This window comes from Mustelus asterias, unplaced genomic scaffold (genome assembly GCF_964213995.1).
Source record: "Mustelus asterias unplaced genomic scaffold, sMusAst1.hap1.1 HAP1_SCAFFOLD_4330, whole genome shotgun sequence".
Classification (NCBI taxonomy): Eukaryota; Metazoa; Chordata; class Chondrichthyes; order Carcharhiniformes; family Triakidae; genus Mustelus; species Mustelus asterias.
In genome coordinates, this window is record NW_027594275.1 from 1 (window position 1) to 19,721 (window position 19,721).

Sequence of the window (19,721 nt, forward strand, 5' to 3'; positions counted from 1 at the left end):
CCCGTGGGGAGCGAGTCCCACATTCTCCCCCCCCCCCGTGGGAGCGAGTCCCACATTCTCCACCCCGGTGGGAGCGAGCCCCACATTCTCCCCCCCCGTGGGAGCGAGCCCCACATTCTCCCCCCCGTGGGAGCGAGCCCCACATTCTCCCCCCCGTGGGAGCGAGTCCCACATTCTCCCCCCCCCGTGGGAGCGAGTCCCACATTCTCCCCCCCCGTGGGAGCGAGTCCCACATTCTCCACCCCCCGTGGGAGCGAGTCCCACATTCTCCCCCCGTGGGAGTGAGTCCCACATTCTCCACCCCCCGTGGGAGCGAGTCCCACATTCTCCCCCCGTGGGAGCGAGCCCCACATTCTCCCCCCCCGTGGGAGCGAGTCCCACATTCTTCCCCCCGTGGGAGCGAGTCCCACATTCTCCCCCCCCGTGGAGCGAGCCCCACATTCTCCCCCCCCCGTGGGAGCGAGCCCCACATTCTCCCCCCTCCGTGGGAGCGAGTCCCACATTCTTCCCCCCCGTGGGAGCGAGTCCCACATTCTCCCCTCCGTGGGAGCGAGTCCCACATTCTCCCCTCCGTGGGAGCGAGTCCCACATTCTTCCCCCCCGTGGGAGCGAGCCCCACATTCTCCCCCCCGTGGGAGCGAGTCCCACATTCTCCCCTCCGTGGGAGCGAGTCCCACATTCTTCCCCCTCCGTGGGAGCGAGTCCCACATTCTCCCCCCCAACAAAGAGGGAGAGACACTCAGGGTTCCACAGCGGGTTAGCACTGCTGCCTCACAGCGCCCAGGGACCCGGGTTCGATTCCCCGGGGCTCGGGTCACTGTCTGTGCGGAGACTGCACGTTCTCCCCGTGTCTGCGTGGGTTTCCTCCGGTTTCCTCCCACAGTCTGAAAGACGGGGCTGGGTTCGGGTGGATTGGGCCTCGCTAAATTCTCCCTCAGTGTCACCCCGAACAGGCGCCGGAGTGTGGGCGACGAGGGGGATTTACACAGTAACTTCATTGCGGTGTTAATGTAAGCCTTACTTGTGGCACTAATGAATAAACTCTACTTCCTTAACTTCCTGAGGGAGCAACACGCAGACAGTGTTCGACAGATGGACAGTACAAAACAGAGAGAGGGGGACGCACACTCGAGGGGAGAGGGGGAGGTACGCTCGAGGGGAGAGGGGGAGGCACGCTCGAGGGGAGAGAGGGAGACACACTCGAGGGGAGAGAGGGAGACACACTCGAGGGGAGAGAGGGAGACACACTCGAGGGGAGAGAGGGAGACACACTCGAGGGGAGAGAGGGAGACACACTCGAGGGGAGAGGGGGAGACACACTCGAGGGGAGAGGGGGAGACACACTCGAGGGGAGAGGGGGAGACACACTCGAGGGGAGAGGGGGAGACACACTCGAGGGGAGAGGGGGAGACACACTCGAGGGGAGAGAGGGAGACACACTCGAGGGGAGAGGGGGAGACACACTCGAGGGGAGAGGGGGAGACACACTCGAGGGGAGAGGGGGAGACACACTCGAGGGGAGAGGGGGAGACACACTCGAGGGGAGAGGGGGAGACACGGGAGACACACTCGAGGGGAGAGGGGGAGACACACTCGAGGGGAGAGGGGGAGACACACTCGAGGGGAGAGGGGGAGACACACTCGAGGGGAGAGAGGGAGACACACTCGAGGGGAGAGAGGGAGACACACTAAGGTGAGAGAGGGAGACACACTAAGGGGAGAGAGGAGACACACTCGAGGGGAGAGGGGGAGACACACTCGAGGGGAGAGGGGGAGACACACTCGAGGGGAGAGGGGGAGACACACTCGAGGGGAGAGGGGAGACACACTCGAGGGAGAGGGGGAGACACACTCGAGGGGAGAGGGGGAGACACACTCGAGGGGAGAGGGGGAGACACACTCGAGGGGAGAGGGGGAGACACACTCGAGGGGAGAGGGGGAGACACACTCGAGGGGAGAGGGGGAGACACACTCGAGGGGAGAGGGGAGACACACTCGAGGGGAGAGGGGGAGACACACTCGAGGGGAGAGGGGGAGACACACTCGAGGGGAGAGGGGGAGACACACTCGAGGGGAGAGGGGGAGACACACTCGAGGGGAGAGGGGGAGACACACTCGAGGGGAGAGGGGGAGACACACTCGAGGGGAGAGGGGGAGACACACTCGAGGGGAGAGGGGGAGACACACTCGAGGGGAGAGGGGGAGACACACTCGAGGGGAGAGGGGAGACACACTCGAGGGAGAGGGGGAGACACACTCGAGGGGGAGAGGGAGACACACTCGAGGGGAGAGAGGGAGACACACTCGAGGGGAGAGAGGGAGACACACTCAAGGGGAGAGAGGGAGACACACTCAAGGGGAGAGAGGGAGACACACTCAAGGGGAGAGAGGGAGACACACTCAAGGGGAGAGAGGGAGACACACTCGAGGGGAGAGAGGGAGACACACTCGAGGGGAGAGAGGGAGACACTCGAGGGGAGAGAGGGAGACACTCGAGGGGAGAGAGGGAGACACTCGAGGGGAGAGAGGGAGACACTCGAGGGGAGAGAGGGAGACACTCGAGGGGAGAGAGGGAGACACACTCAGGGGAGAGAGGGAGACACACTCAAGGGGAGAGAGGGAGACACACTCAAGGGGAGAGAGGGAGACACACTCAAGGGGAGAGAGGGAGACACACTCAAGGGGAGAGAGGGAGACACACTCAAGGGGAGAGAGGGAGACACACTCAGGGGAGAGAGGGAGACACACTCAAGGGGAGAGAGGGAGACACACTCAAGGGGAGAGAGGGAGACACACTCAAGGGGAGAGAGGGAGACACACTCAAGGGGAGAGAGGGAGACACACTCAAGGGGAGAGAGGGAGACACACTCAAGGGGAGAGAGGGAGACACACTCGAGGGGAGAGGGGGAGACACACTCGAGGGGAGAGGGGGAGACACACTCGAGGGGAGAGGGGGAGACACACTCGAGGGGAGAGGGGGAGACACACTCGAGGGGAGAGAGGGAGACACACTCGAGGGGAGAGAGGGAGACACACTCAAGGGGTAGAGGGAGACACACTCAAGGGGAGAGAGGGAGACACACTCAAGGGGAGAGAGGGAGACACACTCGAGGGGAGAGGGGGAGACACACTCGAGGGGAGAGGGGGAGACACACTCGAGGGGAGAGGGGGAGACACACTCGAGGGGAGAGGGGGAGACACACTCGAGGGGAGAGAGGGAGACACACTCGAGGGGAGAGAGGGAGACACACTCAAGGGGTTAGAGGGAGACACACAAGGGGAGAGAGGGAGACACACTCAAGGGGAGAGAGGGAGACACACTCAAGGGGAGAGAGGGAGACACACTCAAGGGGAGAGAGGGAGACACACTCAAGGGAGAGAGAGAGACACACTCAAGGGGAGAGAGGGAGACACACTCAAGGGGAGAGAGGGAGACACACTCGAGGGGAGAGAGGGAGACACACTCGAGGGGAGAGGGGAGACACACTCGAGGGGAGAGAGGGAGACACTCGAGGGGAGAGAGGGAGACACTCGAGGGGAGAGAGGGAGACACTCGAGGGGAGAGAGGGAGACACTCGAGGGGAGAGAGGGAGACACTCGAGGGGAGAGAGGGAGACACACTCGAGGGGAGAGAGGGAGACACTCGAGGGGAGAGAGGGAGACACTCGAGGGGAGAGTGGGAGACACTCGAGGGGAGAGAGGGAGACACTCGAGGGGAGAGAGGGAGACACTCGAGGGGAGAGAGGGAGACACTCGAGGGGAGAGAGGGAGACACTCGAGGGGAGAGAGGGAGACACACTCGAGGGGAGAGAGGGAGACACTCGAGGGGAGAGAGGGAGACACACTCAAGGGGAGAGAGGGAGACACACTCAAGGGGAGAGAGGGAGACACACTCAAGGGGAGAGAGGGAGACACACTCAAGGGGAGAGAGGGAGACACACTCAAGGGGAGAGAGGGAGACACACTCAAGGGGAGAGAGGGAGACACACTCAAGGGGAGAGAGGGAGACACACTCAAGGGGAGAGAGGGAGACACACTCAAGGGGAGAGAGGGAGACACACTCAAGGGGAGAGAGGGAGACACACTCAAGGGGAGAGAGGGAGACACACTCAAGGGGAGAGAGGGAGACACACTCAAGGGGAGAGAGGGAGACACACTCAAGGGGAGAGAGGGAGACACACTCAAGGGGAGAGAGGGAGACACACTCAAGGGGAGAGAGGGAGACACACTCAAGGGGAGAGAGGGAGACACACTCAAGGCGAGAGAGGGAGACACACTCAAGGGGAGAGGGGGAGACACACTCAAGGGGAGAGAGGGAGACACACTCAAGGGGAGAGAGGGAGACACACTCAAGGGGAGAGAGGGAGACACACAAGGGGAGAGGGGGAGACACTCAAGGAGAGAGGGGGAGACACTCAAGGAGAGAGGGGGAGACACACTCAAGGGGAGAGAGGGAGACACACTCAAGGGGAGAGAGAGAGACACACTCAAGGGGAGAGAGGGAGACACACTCAAGGGGAGAGAGGGAGACACACTCAAGGGGAGAGAGGGAGACACACTCAAGGGGAGAGAGGGAGACACACTCAAGGGGAGAGAGGGAGACACACTCAAGGGGAGAGAGGGAGACACACTCAAGGGGAGAGAGGGAGACACTCAAGGGGAGAGAGGGAGACACTCGAGGGGAGAGAGGGAGACACTCGAGGGGAGAGAGGGAGACACTCGAGGGGAGAGAGGGAGACACTCGAGGGGAGAGAGGGAGACACTCGAGGGGAGAGAGGGAGACACTCGAGGGGAGAGAGGGAGACACTCGAGGGGAGAGAGGGAGACACTCGAGGGGAGAGAGGGAGACACTCGAGGGGAGAGAGGGAGACACTCGAGGGGAGAGAGGGAGACACTCGAGGGGAGAGAGGGAGACACTCGAGGGGAGAGAGGGAGACACTCGAGGGGAGAGAGGGAGACACTCGAGGGGAGAGAGGGAGACACTCGAGGGGAGAGAGGGAGACACTCGAGGGGAGAGAGGGAGACACTCGAGGGGAGAGAGGGAGACACTCGAGGGGAGAGAGGGAGACACTCGAGGGGAGAGAGGGAGACACTCGAGGGGAGAGAGGGAGACACTCGAGGGGAGAGAGGGAGACACTCGAGGGGAGAGAGGGAGACACTCGAGGGGAGAGAGGGAGACACTCGAGGGGAGAGAGGGAGACACTCGAGGGGAGAGGGGGAGACACACTCAAGGGGAGAGGGGGAGACACACTCAAGGGGAGAGGGGGAGACACTCAAGGGAGAGAGGGGGAGACACTCAAGGAGAGAGGGGGAGACACTCAAGGAGAGAGGGGGAGACACTCAAGGAGAGAGGGGGAGACACACTCAAGGGGAGAGAGGGAGACACACTCAAGGGGAGAGAGGGAGACACACTCGAGGGGAGAGAGGGAGACACACTCGAGGGGAGAGAGGGAGACACACTCGAGGGGAGAGAGGGAGACACACTCGAGGGGAGAGAGGGAGACACACTCGAGGGGAGAGAGGGAGACACACTCGAGGGGAGAGAGGGAGACACACTCGAGGGGAGAGAGGGAGACACACTCGAGGGGAGAGAGGGAGACACACTCGAGGGGAGAGAGGGAGACACACTCGAGGGGAGAGAGGGAGACACACTCGAGGGGAGAGAGGGAGACACACTCGAGGGGAGAGAGGGAGACACTCGAGGGGAGAGAGGGAGACACTCGAGGGGAGAGAGGGAGACACTCGAGGGGAGAGAGGGAGACACTCGAGGGGAGAGAGGGAGACACTCGAGGGGAGAGAGGGAGACACTCGAGGGGAGAGAGGGAGACACTCGAGGGGAGAGAGGGAGACACTCGAGGGGAGAGAGGGAGACACTCGAGGGGAGAGAGGGAGACACTCGAGGGGAGAGAGGGAGACACTCGAGGGGAGAGAGGGAGACACTCGAGGGGAGAGAGGGAGACACTCGAGGGGAGAGAGGGAGACACTCGAGGGGAGAGAGGGAGACACTCGAGGGGAGAGAGGGAGACACTCGAGGGGAGAGAGGGAGACACTCGAGGGGAGAGAGGGAGACACTCGAGGGGAGAGAGGGAGACACTCGAGGGGAGAGAGGGAGACACTCGAGGGGAGAGAGGGAGACACTCGAGGGGAGAGAGGGAGACACTCGAGGGGAGAGAGGGAGACACTCGAGGGGAGAGAGGGAGACACTCGAGGGGAGAGAGGGAGACACTCGAGGGGAGAGAGGGAGACACTCGAGGGGAGAGAGGGAGACACTCGAGGGGAGAGAGGGAGACACTCGAGGGGAGAGAGGGAGACACTCGAGGGGAGAGAGGGAGACACTCGAGGGGAGAGAGGGAGACACTCGAGGGGAGAGAGGGAGACACTCGAGGGGAGAGAGGGAGACACTCGAGGGGAGAGAGGGAGACACTCGAGGGGAGAGAGGGAGACACTCGAGGGGAGAGAGGGAGACACTCGAGGGGAGAGAGGGAGACACTCGAGGGGAGAGAGGGAGACACTCGAGGGGAGAGAGGGAGACACTCGAGGGGAGAGAGGGAGACACACTCAAGGGGAGAGAGGGAGACACACTCAAGGGGAGAGAGGGAGACACACTCAAGGGGAGAGAGGGAGACACACTCAAGGGGAGAGAGGGAGACACACTCAAGGGGAGAGAGGGAGACACACTCAAGGGGAGAGAGGGAGACACACTCAAGGGGAGAGAGGGAGACACACTCAAGGGGAGAGAGGGAGACACACTCAAGGGGAGAGAGGGAGACACACTCAAGGGGAGAGAGGGAGACACACTCAAGGGGAGAGAGTGAGACACACTCAAGGGGAGAGAGTGAGACACACTCAAGGGGAGAGAGTGAGACACACTCAAGGGGAGAGAGTGAGACACACTCAAGGGGAGAGAGTGAGACACACTCAAGGGGAGAGAGGGAGACACACTCAAGGGGAGAGAGGGAGACACACTCAAGGGGAGAGGGGGAGACACTCAAGGAGAGAGGGGGAGACACTCAAGGAGAGAGGGGGAGACACTCAAGGAGAGAGGGGGAGACACACTCAAGGGGAGAGAAGGAGACACACTCAAGGGGAGAGAGAGAGACACACTCAAGGGGAGAGAGGGAGACACACTCAAGGGGAGAGAGGGAGACACACTCGAGGGGAGAGAGGGAGACACTCGAGGGGAGAGACGGAGACAATCGAGGGGAGAGAGGGAGACACACTCAAGGGGGGAGAGGGAGACACACTCAAGGGGAGAGAGGGAGACACACTCAAGGGGAGAGGGGGAGACACTCAAGGAGAGAGGGGGAGACACTCAAGGAGAGAGGGGGAGACACACTCAAGGGGAGAGAAGGAGACACACTCAAGGGGAGAGAGAGAGACACACTCAAGGGGAGAGAGGGAGACACACTCGAGGGGAGAGAGGGAGACACACTCGAGGGGAGAGAGGGAGACACTCGAGGGGAGAGAGGGAGACACTCGAGGGGAGAGAGGGAGACACTCGAGGGGAGAGAGGGAGACACTCGAGGGGAGAGAGGGAGACACTCGAGGGGAGAGAGGGAGACACTCGAGGGGAGAGAGGGAGACACTCGAGGGGAGAGAGGGAGACACTCGAGGGGAGAGAGGGAGACACTCGAGGGGAGAGAGGGAGACACTCGAGGGGAGAGAGGGAGACACTCGAGGGGAGAGAGGGAGACACTCGAGGGGAGAGAGGGAGACGCTCGAGGGGAGAGAGGGAGACGCTCGAGGGGAGAGAGGGAGACGCTCGAGGGGAGAGAGGGAGACACTCGAGGGGAGAGAGGGAGACACACTAAAGGGGAGAGAGGGAGACACACTCAAGGGGAGAGAGGGAGACACACTCAAGGGGAGAGAGGGAGACACACTCAAGGGGAGAGAGGGAGACACACTCAAGGGGAGAGAGGGAGACACACTCAAGGGGAGAGAGGGAGACACACTCAAGGGGAGAGAGGGAGACACACTCAAGGGGAGAGAGGGAGACACACTCAAGGGGAGAGAGGGAGACACACTCGAGGAGAGAGGGAGACACACTCAAGGGGAGAGAGGGAGACACTCAAGGGGAGAGAGGGAGACACACTCAAGGGGAGAGAGGGAGACACACTCAAGGGAAGAGAGGGAGACACACTCAAGGGGAGAGAGGGAGACACACTCAAGGGGAAAGAGGGAGACACACTCAAGGGGAGAGAGGGAGACGCACTCAAGGGGAGAGAGGGAGACACACTCAAGGGGAGAGAGGGAGACACACTCAAGGGGAGAGAGGGAGACACACTCAAGGGGAGAGAGGGAGACACACTCAACGGGAGAGGGAGACACTCAACGGGAGAGACACATAACGGACACACTCAAGGGGAGAGAGGGAGACACACTCAAGGGGAGAGAGGGAGACACACTCAAGGGGAGAGAGGGAGACACACTCAAGGGGAGAGAGGGAGACACACTCAAGGGGAGAGAGGGAGACACACTCAAGGGGAGAGAGGGAGACACACTCAAGGGGAGAGAGGGAGACACACTCAAGGGGAGAGGGGGAGACACACTCAAGGGGAGAGGGGGAGACACACTCAAGGGGAGAGGGGGAGGCACACTCAAGGGGAGAGAGGGAGACACTCGAGGGGAGAGAGGGAGACACTCGAGGGGAGAGAGGGAGACACTCGAGGGGAGAGAGGGAGACACACACAAGGGGAGAGAGGGAGACACACTCAAGGGGAGAGAGGGAGACACACTCAAGGGGAGAGAGGGAGACACACTCAAGGGGAGAGAGGGAGACACACTCAAGGGGAGAGAGGGAGACACACTCAAGGGGAGAGAGGGAGACACACTCAAGGGGAGAGAGGGAGACACACTCAAGGGGAGAGAGGGAGACACACTCAAGGGGGGAGAGGGAGACACACTCAAGGGGAGAGAGGGCGACACACTCAAGGGGAGAGAGGGAGACACACTCAAGGGGAGAGAGGGAGACACACTCAAGGGGAGAGGGGGAGACACTCAAGGAGAGAGGGGGAGACACTCAAGGAGAGAGGGGGAGACACACTCAAGGGGAGAGAAGGAGACACACTCAAGGGGAGAGAGAGAGACACACTCAAGGGGAGAGAGGGAGACACACTCAAGGGGAGAGAGGGAGACACACTCGAGGGGAGAGAGGGAGGCACTCGAGGGGAGAGAGGGAGACACTCGAGGGGAGAGAGGGAGACACACTCAAGGGGGGAGAGGGAGACACTCGAGGGGAGAGAGGGAGACACTCGAGGGGAGAGAGGGAGACACTCGAGGGGAGAGAGGGAGACACTCGAGGGGAGAGAGGGAGACACTCGAGGGGAGAGAGGGAGACACTCGAGGGGAGAGAGGGAGACACTCGAGGGGAGAGAGGGAGACACTCGAGGGGAGAGAGGGAGACACTCGAGGGGAGAGAGGGAGACACTCGAGGGGAGAGAGGGAGACACTCGAGGGGAGAGAGGGAGACACTCGAGGGGAGAGAGGGAGACACACTAAAGGGGAGAGAGGGAGACACACTCAAGGGGAGAGAGGGAGACACACTCAAGGGGAGAGAGGGAGACACACTCAAGGGGAGAGAGGGAGACACACTCAAGGGGAGAGAGGGAGACACACTCAAGGGGAGAGAGGGAGACACACTCAAGGGGAGAGAGGGAGACACACTCAAGGGGAGAGAGGGAGACACACTCAAGGGGGGAGAGGGAGACACACTCAAGGGGGGAGAGGGAGACACACTCAAGGGGGGAGAGGGAGACACACTCAAGGGGGGAGAGGGAGACACACTCAAGGGGGGAGAGGGAGACACACTCAAGGGGGGAGAGGGAGACACACTCAACGGGAGAGGGAGACACACTCAACGGGAGAGGGAGACACACTCAACGGGAGAGGGAGACACACTCAACGGGAGAGGGAGACACACTCAACGGGAGAGGGAGACACACTCAACGGGAGAGGGAGACACACTCAACGGGAGAGGGAGACACACTCAACGGGAGAGGGAGACACACTCAACGGGAGAGGGAGACACACTCAACGGGAGAGGGAGACACACTCAACGGGAGAGGGAGACACACTCAACGGGAGAGGGAGACACACTCAACGGGAGAGGGAGACACACTCAACGGGAGAGGGAGACACACTCAACGGGAGAGGGAGACACACTCAACGGGAGAGGGAGACACACTCAACGGGAGAGGGAGACACACTCAACGGGAGAGGGAGACACACTCAACGGGAGAGGGAGACACACTCAACGGGAGAGGGAGACACACTCAACGGGAGAGGGAGACACACTCAACGGGAGAGGGAGACACACTCAACGGGAGAGGGAGACACACTCAACGGGAGAGGGAGACACACTCAACGGGAGAGGGAGACACACTCAACGGGAGAGGGAGACACACTCAACGGGAGAGGGAGACACACTCAACGGGAGAGGGAGACACACTCAACGGGAGAGGGAGACACACTCAACGGGAGAGGGAGACACACTCAACGGGAGAGGGAGACACACTCAACGGGAGAGGGAGACACACTCAACGGGAGAGGGAGACACACTCAACGGGAGAGGGAGACACACTCAACGGGAGAGGGAGACACACTCAACGGGAGAGGGAGACACACTCAACGGGAGAGGGAGACACACTCAACGGGAGAGGGAGACACACTCAACGGGGGAGGGGGACACTCAACGGGAGAGACACATAACTGAATAGACACCCACACACACACACACACACACACACACACACACACACACACACACACACACACACACACACACACACACACACAGAGACAGAGTGTGCGTAGGGATATTACAAATCCAGTTACCTGCACTCTCGGAGAGCTTGCCTCGGTAGATTTTATCCTCCACAACATCGGTCCAGTAGAGCGAGCTCTGGTTGAGATGAAAGTCCAAGGCGATGGTGTTCCTCAGACCGGGGACAAGGACACTATAGTCCCCCTTCCTCAAGTCAATGCGACGGATCTCGTGTCGATTTGAGAAGATGATGAATGGCTTGAAAGGATCTACAAGGAGCAACAGTTAGAACAACATCCGTCAGACCCGACTTGGGAGCGCCGCACTGTGTGGGAGGGTCAGTGCTGAGGGAGCGCCGCACTGTGGGAGGGTCAGTGCTGAGGGAGCGCCGCACTGTGGGAGGGTCAGTGCTGAGGGAGCGCCACACTGTGAGAGGGTCGGTGCTGAGGGAGCGCCGCACTGTGGGAGGGTCGGTGCTGAGGGAGCGCCGCACTGTGGGAGGGTCAGTGCTGAGGGAGCGCCACACTGTGAGAGGGTCGGTGCTGAGGGAGCGCCGCACTGTGGGAGGGTCAGTGCTGAGGGAGCGCCGCACTGTGTGGGAGGGTCAGTGCTGAGGGAGCGCCGCACTGTGGGAGGGTCAGTGCTGAGGGAGCGCCGCACTGTGGGAGGGTCGGAGCGCCGCACTGTGGGAGGGTCGGAGCGCCTCAGTGCAGGAGGGTCAGCGCTGAGGGAGCGGTTGACCGTGGCGGGTTGGGGAAGAGGGAGGGGTCGCGCAGTGGGGTCCTCGGGGGGCCGGACGCCTCACCTGTACTGGAACAACTCTTCCCATCTGGCATGAGTGCCCAACCTTGGTAGCAGGAACACTTGAGGATGGTCTTAAACTGTTCGCACTTCTGGCTGCACTTGAGATGTTTGGCACAGTAGCTCTGGATCTGACACTTCCTCATGTCTGCTTTAAGCTCCATGCCCAGGGGACAGGAGCAGACGATACCCTCCCCGGGGGCCACCGTGCAGTTGTGGCTGCACCCGCCATTGTTGAGGGAGCACTGATCTGTTGGGGTGGGTGGATTTGAAGATGGCACAGTCAACAACAACCCTCGTATCGTTCCCCCTTCATCCCCCCGCTCCCGCCGTCAAGGGGATCTACACCATGGAAACACTTACAGAGGGTCATAGATAGGATGCAAGACTGGGCGGAGAAGTGGCAGATGGACTTCAACCCAGATAAATGCGCCGTGGCCCATTTTGGCAGGTCAAATGGGATGGAGGAGTACAATATAAAGGGAAAGACTCTTAGTACGGTAGAGGATCAGAAGGACCTTGGGGTCCGGGTCCATAGGACTCTGAAATCGGCCCCGCAGGTGGAGGAGGTGGTTAAGAAGGCGTATGGTGTGCTGGCCTTTATCAATCGAGGGATTGAGTTTAGGAGTCCGGGGATAATGATGCAGCGATATAAGACCCTCGTCAGACCCCACTTGGAGTACTGTGCTCAGTTCTGGTCGCCTCATTACAGGAAGGATGTGGGAAAGATTGAAAGGGTGCAGAGGAGATTTACAAGGATGTTGCCTGGATTGAGTGGCATGCCTCATGAGGATAGGCTGAGGGAGCTCGGTCTTTTCTCCTTGGAGAGACGTAGGATGAGAGGTGACCTGATAGAGGTGTATAAGATGTTGAGAGGCATAGATCGGGTGGACTCTCAGAGGCTTTTTCCCAGGGTGGAAATGTCTGCTACGAGAGGACACAGGTTTAAGGTGCTGGGGGGTAGGTACAGGGGAGATGTTAGGGGTAAGTTTTTCACACAGAGGGCGGTGGGCGAGTGGAATCAGCTGCCGTCAGTGGAGGCGAACTCAATAGGGTGTTTTAAGAGACTCCTGGATGTGTACATGGGACTTAATAGGATGGAGGGTTATAGGTAGGTCTCCCGTTGGGAGCTGAGCGGGGAGGGGGCGTGAGGGATAGAAACATAGAAAAACTACAGCACAAAACAGGCCCTTCGGCCCCACAAGTTGTGCCGAACACATCCCGACCTTCTAGACCTACCTATAACCCTCCATCCTATTAAGTCCCATGTACTCATCCAGGAGTCTCTTAAAAGACCCTATCGAGATGGAGAGGGGGTGTAGGGGGGCTGGAGGAGGTTACAGAGATAGGGAGGGGGTGTAGGGGGCTGGAGGAGGTTACAGAGATAGGGAGGGGGTGTAGGGGGGCTGGAGGAGGTTACAGAGATAGGGAGGGGGTGTCGGGGGCTGGAGGAGGTTACAGAGATAGGGAGGGCGTGTCGGGGGCTGGAGGAGGTTACAGAGATAGGGAGGGGTGTAGGGGGCTGGAGGAGGTTACAGAGATAGGGAGGGGGTGTCGGGGGCTGGAGGAGGTTAGAGATAGGGAGGGGGTGTAGGGGGGCTGGAGGAGGTTACAGAGATAGGGAGGGTGTGGAGGGGGGCTGGAGGAGGTTAGAGATAGGGAGGGGGTGTAGGGGGGCTGGAGGGGGTTACAGAGATAGGGAGGGGGTGTAGGGGGGGCAGGACGAGGTTCCAGAGATAGGGAGTGGGTGTAGGGGGCTGGAGGAGGTTACAGAGATAGGGAGGGGGTGTAGGGGGGCTGGAGGGGGTTACAGAGATAGGGAGGGGGTGTAGGGGGGCAGGACGAGGTTCCAGAGATAGGGAGTGGGGCTGGAGGAGGTTACAGGGATAGTGAGGGGGTGTAGGGGGCTGGAGGAGGTTACAGAGATAGGGAGGGGGTGTAGGGGGCTGGAGGAGGTTACAGAGATAGGGAGGGGGTGTAGGGGGCTGGAGGAGGTTACAGAGATAGGGAGTGGGGTTGGAGGAGGTTACAGAGATACGGAGGGGGTGTCGGGGCTGGAGGAGGTTACAGAGATAGGGAGTGGGTGTAGGGGGCTGGAGGTGGTTAGAGAGATAGGGAGGGGGTGTAGGGGGGCTGGAGGAGGTTGCAGAGATAGCGAGGAGGTGTAGGGGGGCTGGAGGTGGTTACAGAGATAGGGAGGGGGTGTAAGGGGCTGGAGGTGGTTACAGAGATAGGGAGGGGGTGTAGGGGGGCTGGAGGAGGTTACAGAGATAGGGAGGGGGTGTAGGGGGCTGGAGGAGGTTACAGAGATAGGGAGGGGGTGTAGGGGGCTGGAGGAGGTTACAGAGATAGGGAGGGGGTGTAAGGGGCTGGAGGTGGTTACAGAGATAGGGAGGGGGTGTAAGGGGCTGGAGGTGGTTACAGAGATAGGGAGGGGGTGTAGGGGGGCTGGAGGTGGTTACAGAGATAGGGAGGGGGTGTAAGGGGCTGGAGGTGGTTACAGAGATAGGGAGGGGGTGTAGGGGGGCTGGAGGTGGTTACAGAGATAGGGAGGGGGTGTAGGGGGGCTGGAGGTGGTTACAGAGATAGGGAGGGGGTGTAGGGGGGCTGGAGGAGGTTACAGAGATAGGGAGGGGGTGTAGGGGGGCTGGAGGTGGTTACAGAGATAGGGAGGGAGTGTAGGGGGGCTGGAGGAGGTTACAGAGATAGGGAGGGGGTGTAAGGGGCTGGAGGTGGTTACAGAGATAGGGAGGGGGTGTAAGGGGCTGGAGGTGGTTACAGAGATAGGGAGGGGGTGTAGGGGGGCTGGAGGTGGTTACAGAGATAGGGAGGGGGTGTAAGGGGCTGGAGGTGGTTACAGAGATAGGGAGGGGGTGTAGGGGGGCTGGAGGTGGTTACAGAGATAGGGAGGGGGTGTAGGGGGGCTGGAGGAGGTTACAGAGATAGGGAGGTGGTGTAGGGAGCTGGAGGAGGTTACAGAGATAGGGAGGGGGTGTAGGGAGCTGGAGGAGGTTACAGAGATAGGGAGGGGGTGTAGGGGGCTGGAGGAGGTTACAGAGATGGGGAGGGGGGTGTAGGGGGGCTGGACGAGGTTACAGAGATAGGGAGTGGGGTTGGAGGAGGTTACAGAGATAGGAAGGGGGTGGAGGGGGGCTGGAGGAGGTTACAGAGATAGGGAGGGGGTGTAGGTGGGGCTGGAGGAGGTTAGAGATAGGGAGGGGGTGTAGGGGGGACTGGAGGTTACAGAGATAGGGAGTGGGGTTGGAGGAGGTTACAGAGATAGGGAGGGGGGTGTAGGGGGCTGGAGGAGGTTACAGAGATAGGGAGGGGGTGTAGGGGGCTGGAGGAGGTTACAGAGATAGGGAGGGGGTGTAGGGGGCTGGAGGAGGTTACAGAGATAGGGAGTGGGTGTAGGGGGCTGGAGGAGGTTACAGAGATAGGGAGGGGGTGTAGGGGGGCAGGACGAGGTTCCAGTGATAGGGAGTGGGTGTAGGGGGCTGGAGGAGGTTACAGAGATAGGGAGGGGGTGTAGGGGGGCTGGAGGAGGTTACAGAGATAGGGAGGGGGTGTAGGGGGGCAGGACGAGGTTCCAGAGATAGGGAGTGGGGCTGGAGGAGGTTACAGGGATAGTGAGGGGGTGTAGGGGGCTGGAGGAGGTTACAGAGATAGGGAGGGGGTGTAGGGGGCTGGAGGAGGTTACAGAGATAGGGAGGGGGTGTAGGGGGCTGGAGGAGGTTACAGAGATAGGGAGGGGGTGTAGGGGGCTGGAGGAGGTTACAGAGATAGGGAGTGGGGTTGGAGGAGGTTACAGAGATACGGAGGGGGTGTCGGGGCTGGAGGAGGCTACAGAGATAGGGAGTGGGTGTAGGGGGCTGGAGGTGGTTAGAGAGATAGGGAGGGGGTGTAGGGGGGCTGGAGGAGGTTACAGAGATCGAGAGGGGGTGTAGGGGGGTTGGACGAGGTTACAGAGATGGGGAGGGGGGTGTAGGGGGGCTGGACGAGGTTACAGAGATGGGGAGGGGGGTGTAGGGGGGCTGGACGAGGTTACAGAGATAGGGAGTGGGGTTGGAGGAGGTTACAGAGATAGGGAGTGGGGTTGGAGGAGGTTACAGAGATAGGGAGGGGAGTGTAGGGGGCTGGAGGAGGTTACAGAGATAGGGAGGGGGTGTAGGGGGCTGGAGGAGGTTACAGAGATAGGAAGGGGGTGGAGGGGGGCTGGAGGAGGTTACAGAGATAGGGAGGGGGTGTAGGGGGCTGGAGGAGGTTACAGAGATAGGGAGGGGGTGTAGGGGGCTGGAGGAGGTTACAGAGATAGGGAGGGGGTGTAGGGGGGCTGGAGGAGGTTACAGAGATAGGGAGTGGGGTTGGAGGAGGTTACAGAGATAGAGAGGGGGTGTAGGGGGGCTGGAGGAGGTTACAGAGATAGGGAGTGGGGTTGGAGGAGGTTACAGAGATAGGGAGGGGGGTGTAGGGGGCTGGAGGAGGTTACAGAGATGGGGAGGGAGTGTAGGGGCTGGAGGAGGTTACAGAGATAGGGAGGGGGTGTAGGGGGGCTGGAGGAGGTTACAGAGATAGGGAGGGGGTGTAGGGGGCTGGAGAAGGTTACAGAGATGGGGAGGGGGTGTCGGGGGCTGGAGGAGGTTACAGAGATAGGGAGGGGGTGTAGGGGGGCTGGAGGAGGTTACAGAGATAGGGAGGGGGTGTAGGGGGCTGGAGAAGGTTACAGAGATGGGGAGGGCGTGTAGGGGGCTGGAGGAGGTTACAGAGATAGGGAGTGGGGTTGAAGGAGGTTACAGAGATAGAGAGGGGGTGTAGGGGGCTGGAGAAGGTTACAGAGATAGAGAGGGGGTGTCGGGGGCTGGAGGAGGTTACAGAGATAGGGAGTGGGGTTGGAGGAGGTTACAGAGATAGAGAGGGGGTGTAGGGGGCTGGAGAAGGTTACAGAGATAGGGAGGGGGTGTCGGGGGCTGGAGGAGGTTACAGAGATAGGGAGGGGGGCAGGAGGAGAGGGGGAGTTGGGACACTGACCCCCACCGCTCAGCGACACTCACCGCAGAGATCGCCCTCATCCGAACCATCGGCGCAATCGTTGTTCCCGTCACAGAGTTTCTCGGGGGGAAGGCAGACGGAGGCGTTCTTGAGGCAGGAGTGAGAGGGGGGCTTACAGACCAGCGACTCGCAGTTCTCCTCGTCCGAGTTATCCTCACAATCGTTGTCCCCGTCACAAACCCAGGTCTTGCTGATGCACCGGCCTGCGGGGGAAAGAGGGGGGAAAGAGGGGGGAAGGAGGGCGGTTAGAGGGTCAGAGACCTGGTCGGAAACCCCCAGGTACCTTGGGACGGGGGCTTAGACCCCAACCCCCGTCACTGAGGTCATCCGTAGAATCCCCACAGTGCAGAAGGAGGCCATTCGGCCCATCGGGGGCTGCATCAACAACAATCCCACTCAGGCCTTATCCCCATCACCCACTTCCCCCAGCTAGTCCCCCTGACACTACACATCTTTGGACACTAAGGGACAATTTAGCATGGCCAATCCACCCGAACCCACACATCTTTGGACACTAAGGGGCAATTTAGCATGGCCAATCCACCCTAACCTACACATCTTTGGATACTAAGGGACAATTTAGCATGGCCAATCCACCCTAACCTACACATCTTTGGACACTAAGGGACAATTTAGCATGGCCAATCCACCCTAACCTGCACATCTTTGGGACACTAAGGGACAATTTAGCATGGCCAATCCACCCTAACCTACACATCTTTGGACACTAAGGGACAATTTAGCATGGCTAATCCCCCCTAACCTACACATCTTTGGACACTAAGGGACTATTTAGCATGGCCAATCCACCCTAACCTACACATCTTTGGGACACTAAGGGACAATTTAGCATGGCCAATCCACCCTAACCTGCACATCTTTGGACACTAAGGGACAATTTAGCATGGCCAATCCCCCCTAACCTCCACATCTTTGGGACACTAAGGGACAATTTAGCACGGCCAATCCACCCTAACCTGCACATCTTTGGACACTAAGGGACAATTTAGCATGGCCAATCCACCCTAACCTACACATCTTTGGGACACTAAGGGACAATTTAGCATGGCCAATCCACCCTAACCTACACATCTTTGGGACACTAAGGGACAATTTAGCATGGCCAATCCACCCTAACCTACAACCTGGCTGGAGAGAGAGAGGTGGTGGTGGGGGGGGTGGGGGGTGGTCTTCAGTGATGAGGACCCTGTTGAAATGGGGGAGTCTGGGGTCGGGGGAGTTGCCACAGAGATTCCACCACTCAGGAAACCACCACCAGCAACCCTCGCATCAACCCTCTGTCTCTCCGAGGCCAGCAATCCCTTGCCAGGAACGGCCGTGGGAAAAGGTACCTCGCTGGTACGACACTCTCTCCGCGCGCGCACGCCCTCTCCCTCCCACGCACGCACGCACACACGGGGACGCACGGACGCACACACACACACGGGGACGCACGCACGCACACGGGGACGCACGCACGCACACGGGGATGCACGCACGCACACGGGGACGCACGCACACACACACACACATGGGGACGCACGCACGCACACACACACACAGGGGGACGCACGCACGCACACACAGGGGGACGCACGCACGCACGCACACCCGCGGGGACGCACGCACACACACGGGGACGCACGCACGCACACACACGGGGACGCACGCACCCACACACACGGGGACGCACGCACACACACGGGGACGCACGCACGCACACACACGGGGACGCACGCACGCACACACACGGGGACGCACGCACGCACACACATGGGGACGCACGCACGCACACACACGGGGACGCACGCACGCACACACACACGGGGACGCACGCACGCACACACACACGGGGACGCACGCACGCACACACACACGGGGACGCACGCACACTGGGACGCACGCACGCACGCACACACACGGGGACGCACGCACACACGCGGGGACGCACGCACGCACACACACGGGGACGCACGCACACACATACACGGGGACACACGCACACACATACACGGGGACACACGCACACACACACTCTCCACGATAGGCCCTCGTGGTCCTGGGGGCTCAGTACAGCATCCACCAACCCGAATCCTTGCAGCCGAACTTGATGTTGGGGTCACACATGTGCGTCACTCCCTCGCAGCTCCTCTCGTCGCTGGAGTCGACGCAGTCCGTGTCCCCGTCGCACCTCCAGCGCATGGGAATGCACAGGCCGTCCATGCGACACTGGAACTCGTCCGAGTGGCAACCTCCGGGGGGCCGTGTGGCTACAAAACAAAACAGCAAAGAGTCACAGAGACCCACCAACAACCTGTTCTGGTCCCCCCCATGCCGACACTATCGTTAAGAAAGCCCCACCAACGCCTCTACTTTCTCAGGAGACTAAGGAAATTCGGCATGTCCGCTACGACTCTCACCAACATTTACAGATGCCCCATAGAAAGCATCCTTCCCGGGTGTATCACAGCTTGGTCTGGGGCTCCTGCTCTGCCCAAGACCGCAAGGAACTACAAAGGGTTGTGAATGTAGCCCAGTCCCATCACGCAAACCAGCCTCCCATCCATTGACTCCGTCTACACTTCCCGCTGCCTCGGTGGGGGGAAAAGCAGCCGGCATAATCAAGGACCCCCCCCACACACCCCGGACATTCTCTCTTCCACCTTCTTCCGTCGGGGGAAAAAGATACAAAAGTCTGAGGTCACGTACCGACCGACTCAAGAACAGCTTCTTCCCTGCTGCTGCCGTCAAGACTTTTGAATGGACCGACCTCGCATTAAGTTGATCTTTCTCTACACCCACCACATTTGTGATATATATAAATGATTTGGAAGAAGGTGTAACTGGTGTAATCAGCAAGTTTGCGGATGACACGAAGATGGCTGGAATTGCGGATAGCGAAGAGCATTGTCGGGCAATACAGCAGGATATAGATAGGCTGGAAAATTGGGCGGAGAGGTGGCAGATGGAGTTTAATCCGGATAAATGCGAAGTGATGCATTTTGGAAGAAATAATGTAGGGAGGAGTTATGCAATAAATGGCAGAGTCATCAGGAGTATAGAGACACAGAGGGACCTGGGTGTGCAAGTCCACAAATCCTTGAAGGTG

The 19,721-nt window shown here is 60.2% G+C and overlaps 1 protein-coding gene across 1 annotated transcript; it reads right to left on the reverse strand.

Annotated features, from left to right (window-relative positions):
* Positions 1–10,833: 10,833 nt before the first annotated feature.
* Positions 10,834–18,882, reverse strand: LOC144491055 (low-density lipoprotein receptor-related protein 1-like; the record flags this gene model as incomplete). Its single annotated transcript, XM_078208733.1, has 4 exons — positions 10,834–11,031; positions 11,568–11,813; positions 16,615–16,815; positions 18,700–18,882. Coding segments are annotated over 4 exons (828 nt in total), but the record flags the coding sequence as incomplete, so codon positions are not given.
* Between the last annotated feature and the right edge of the window lie 839 nt (positions 18,883–19,721).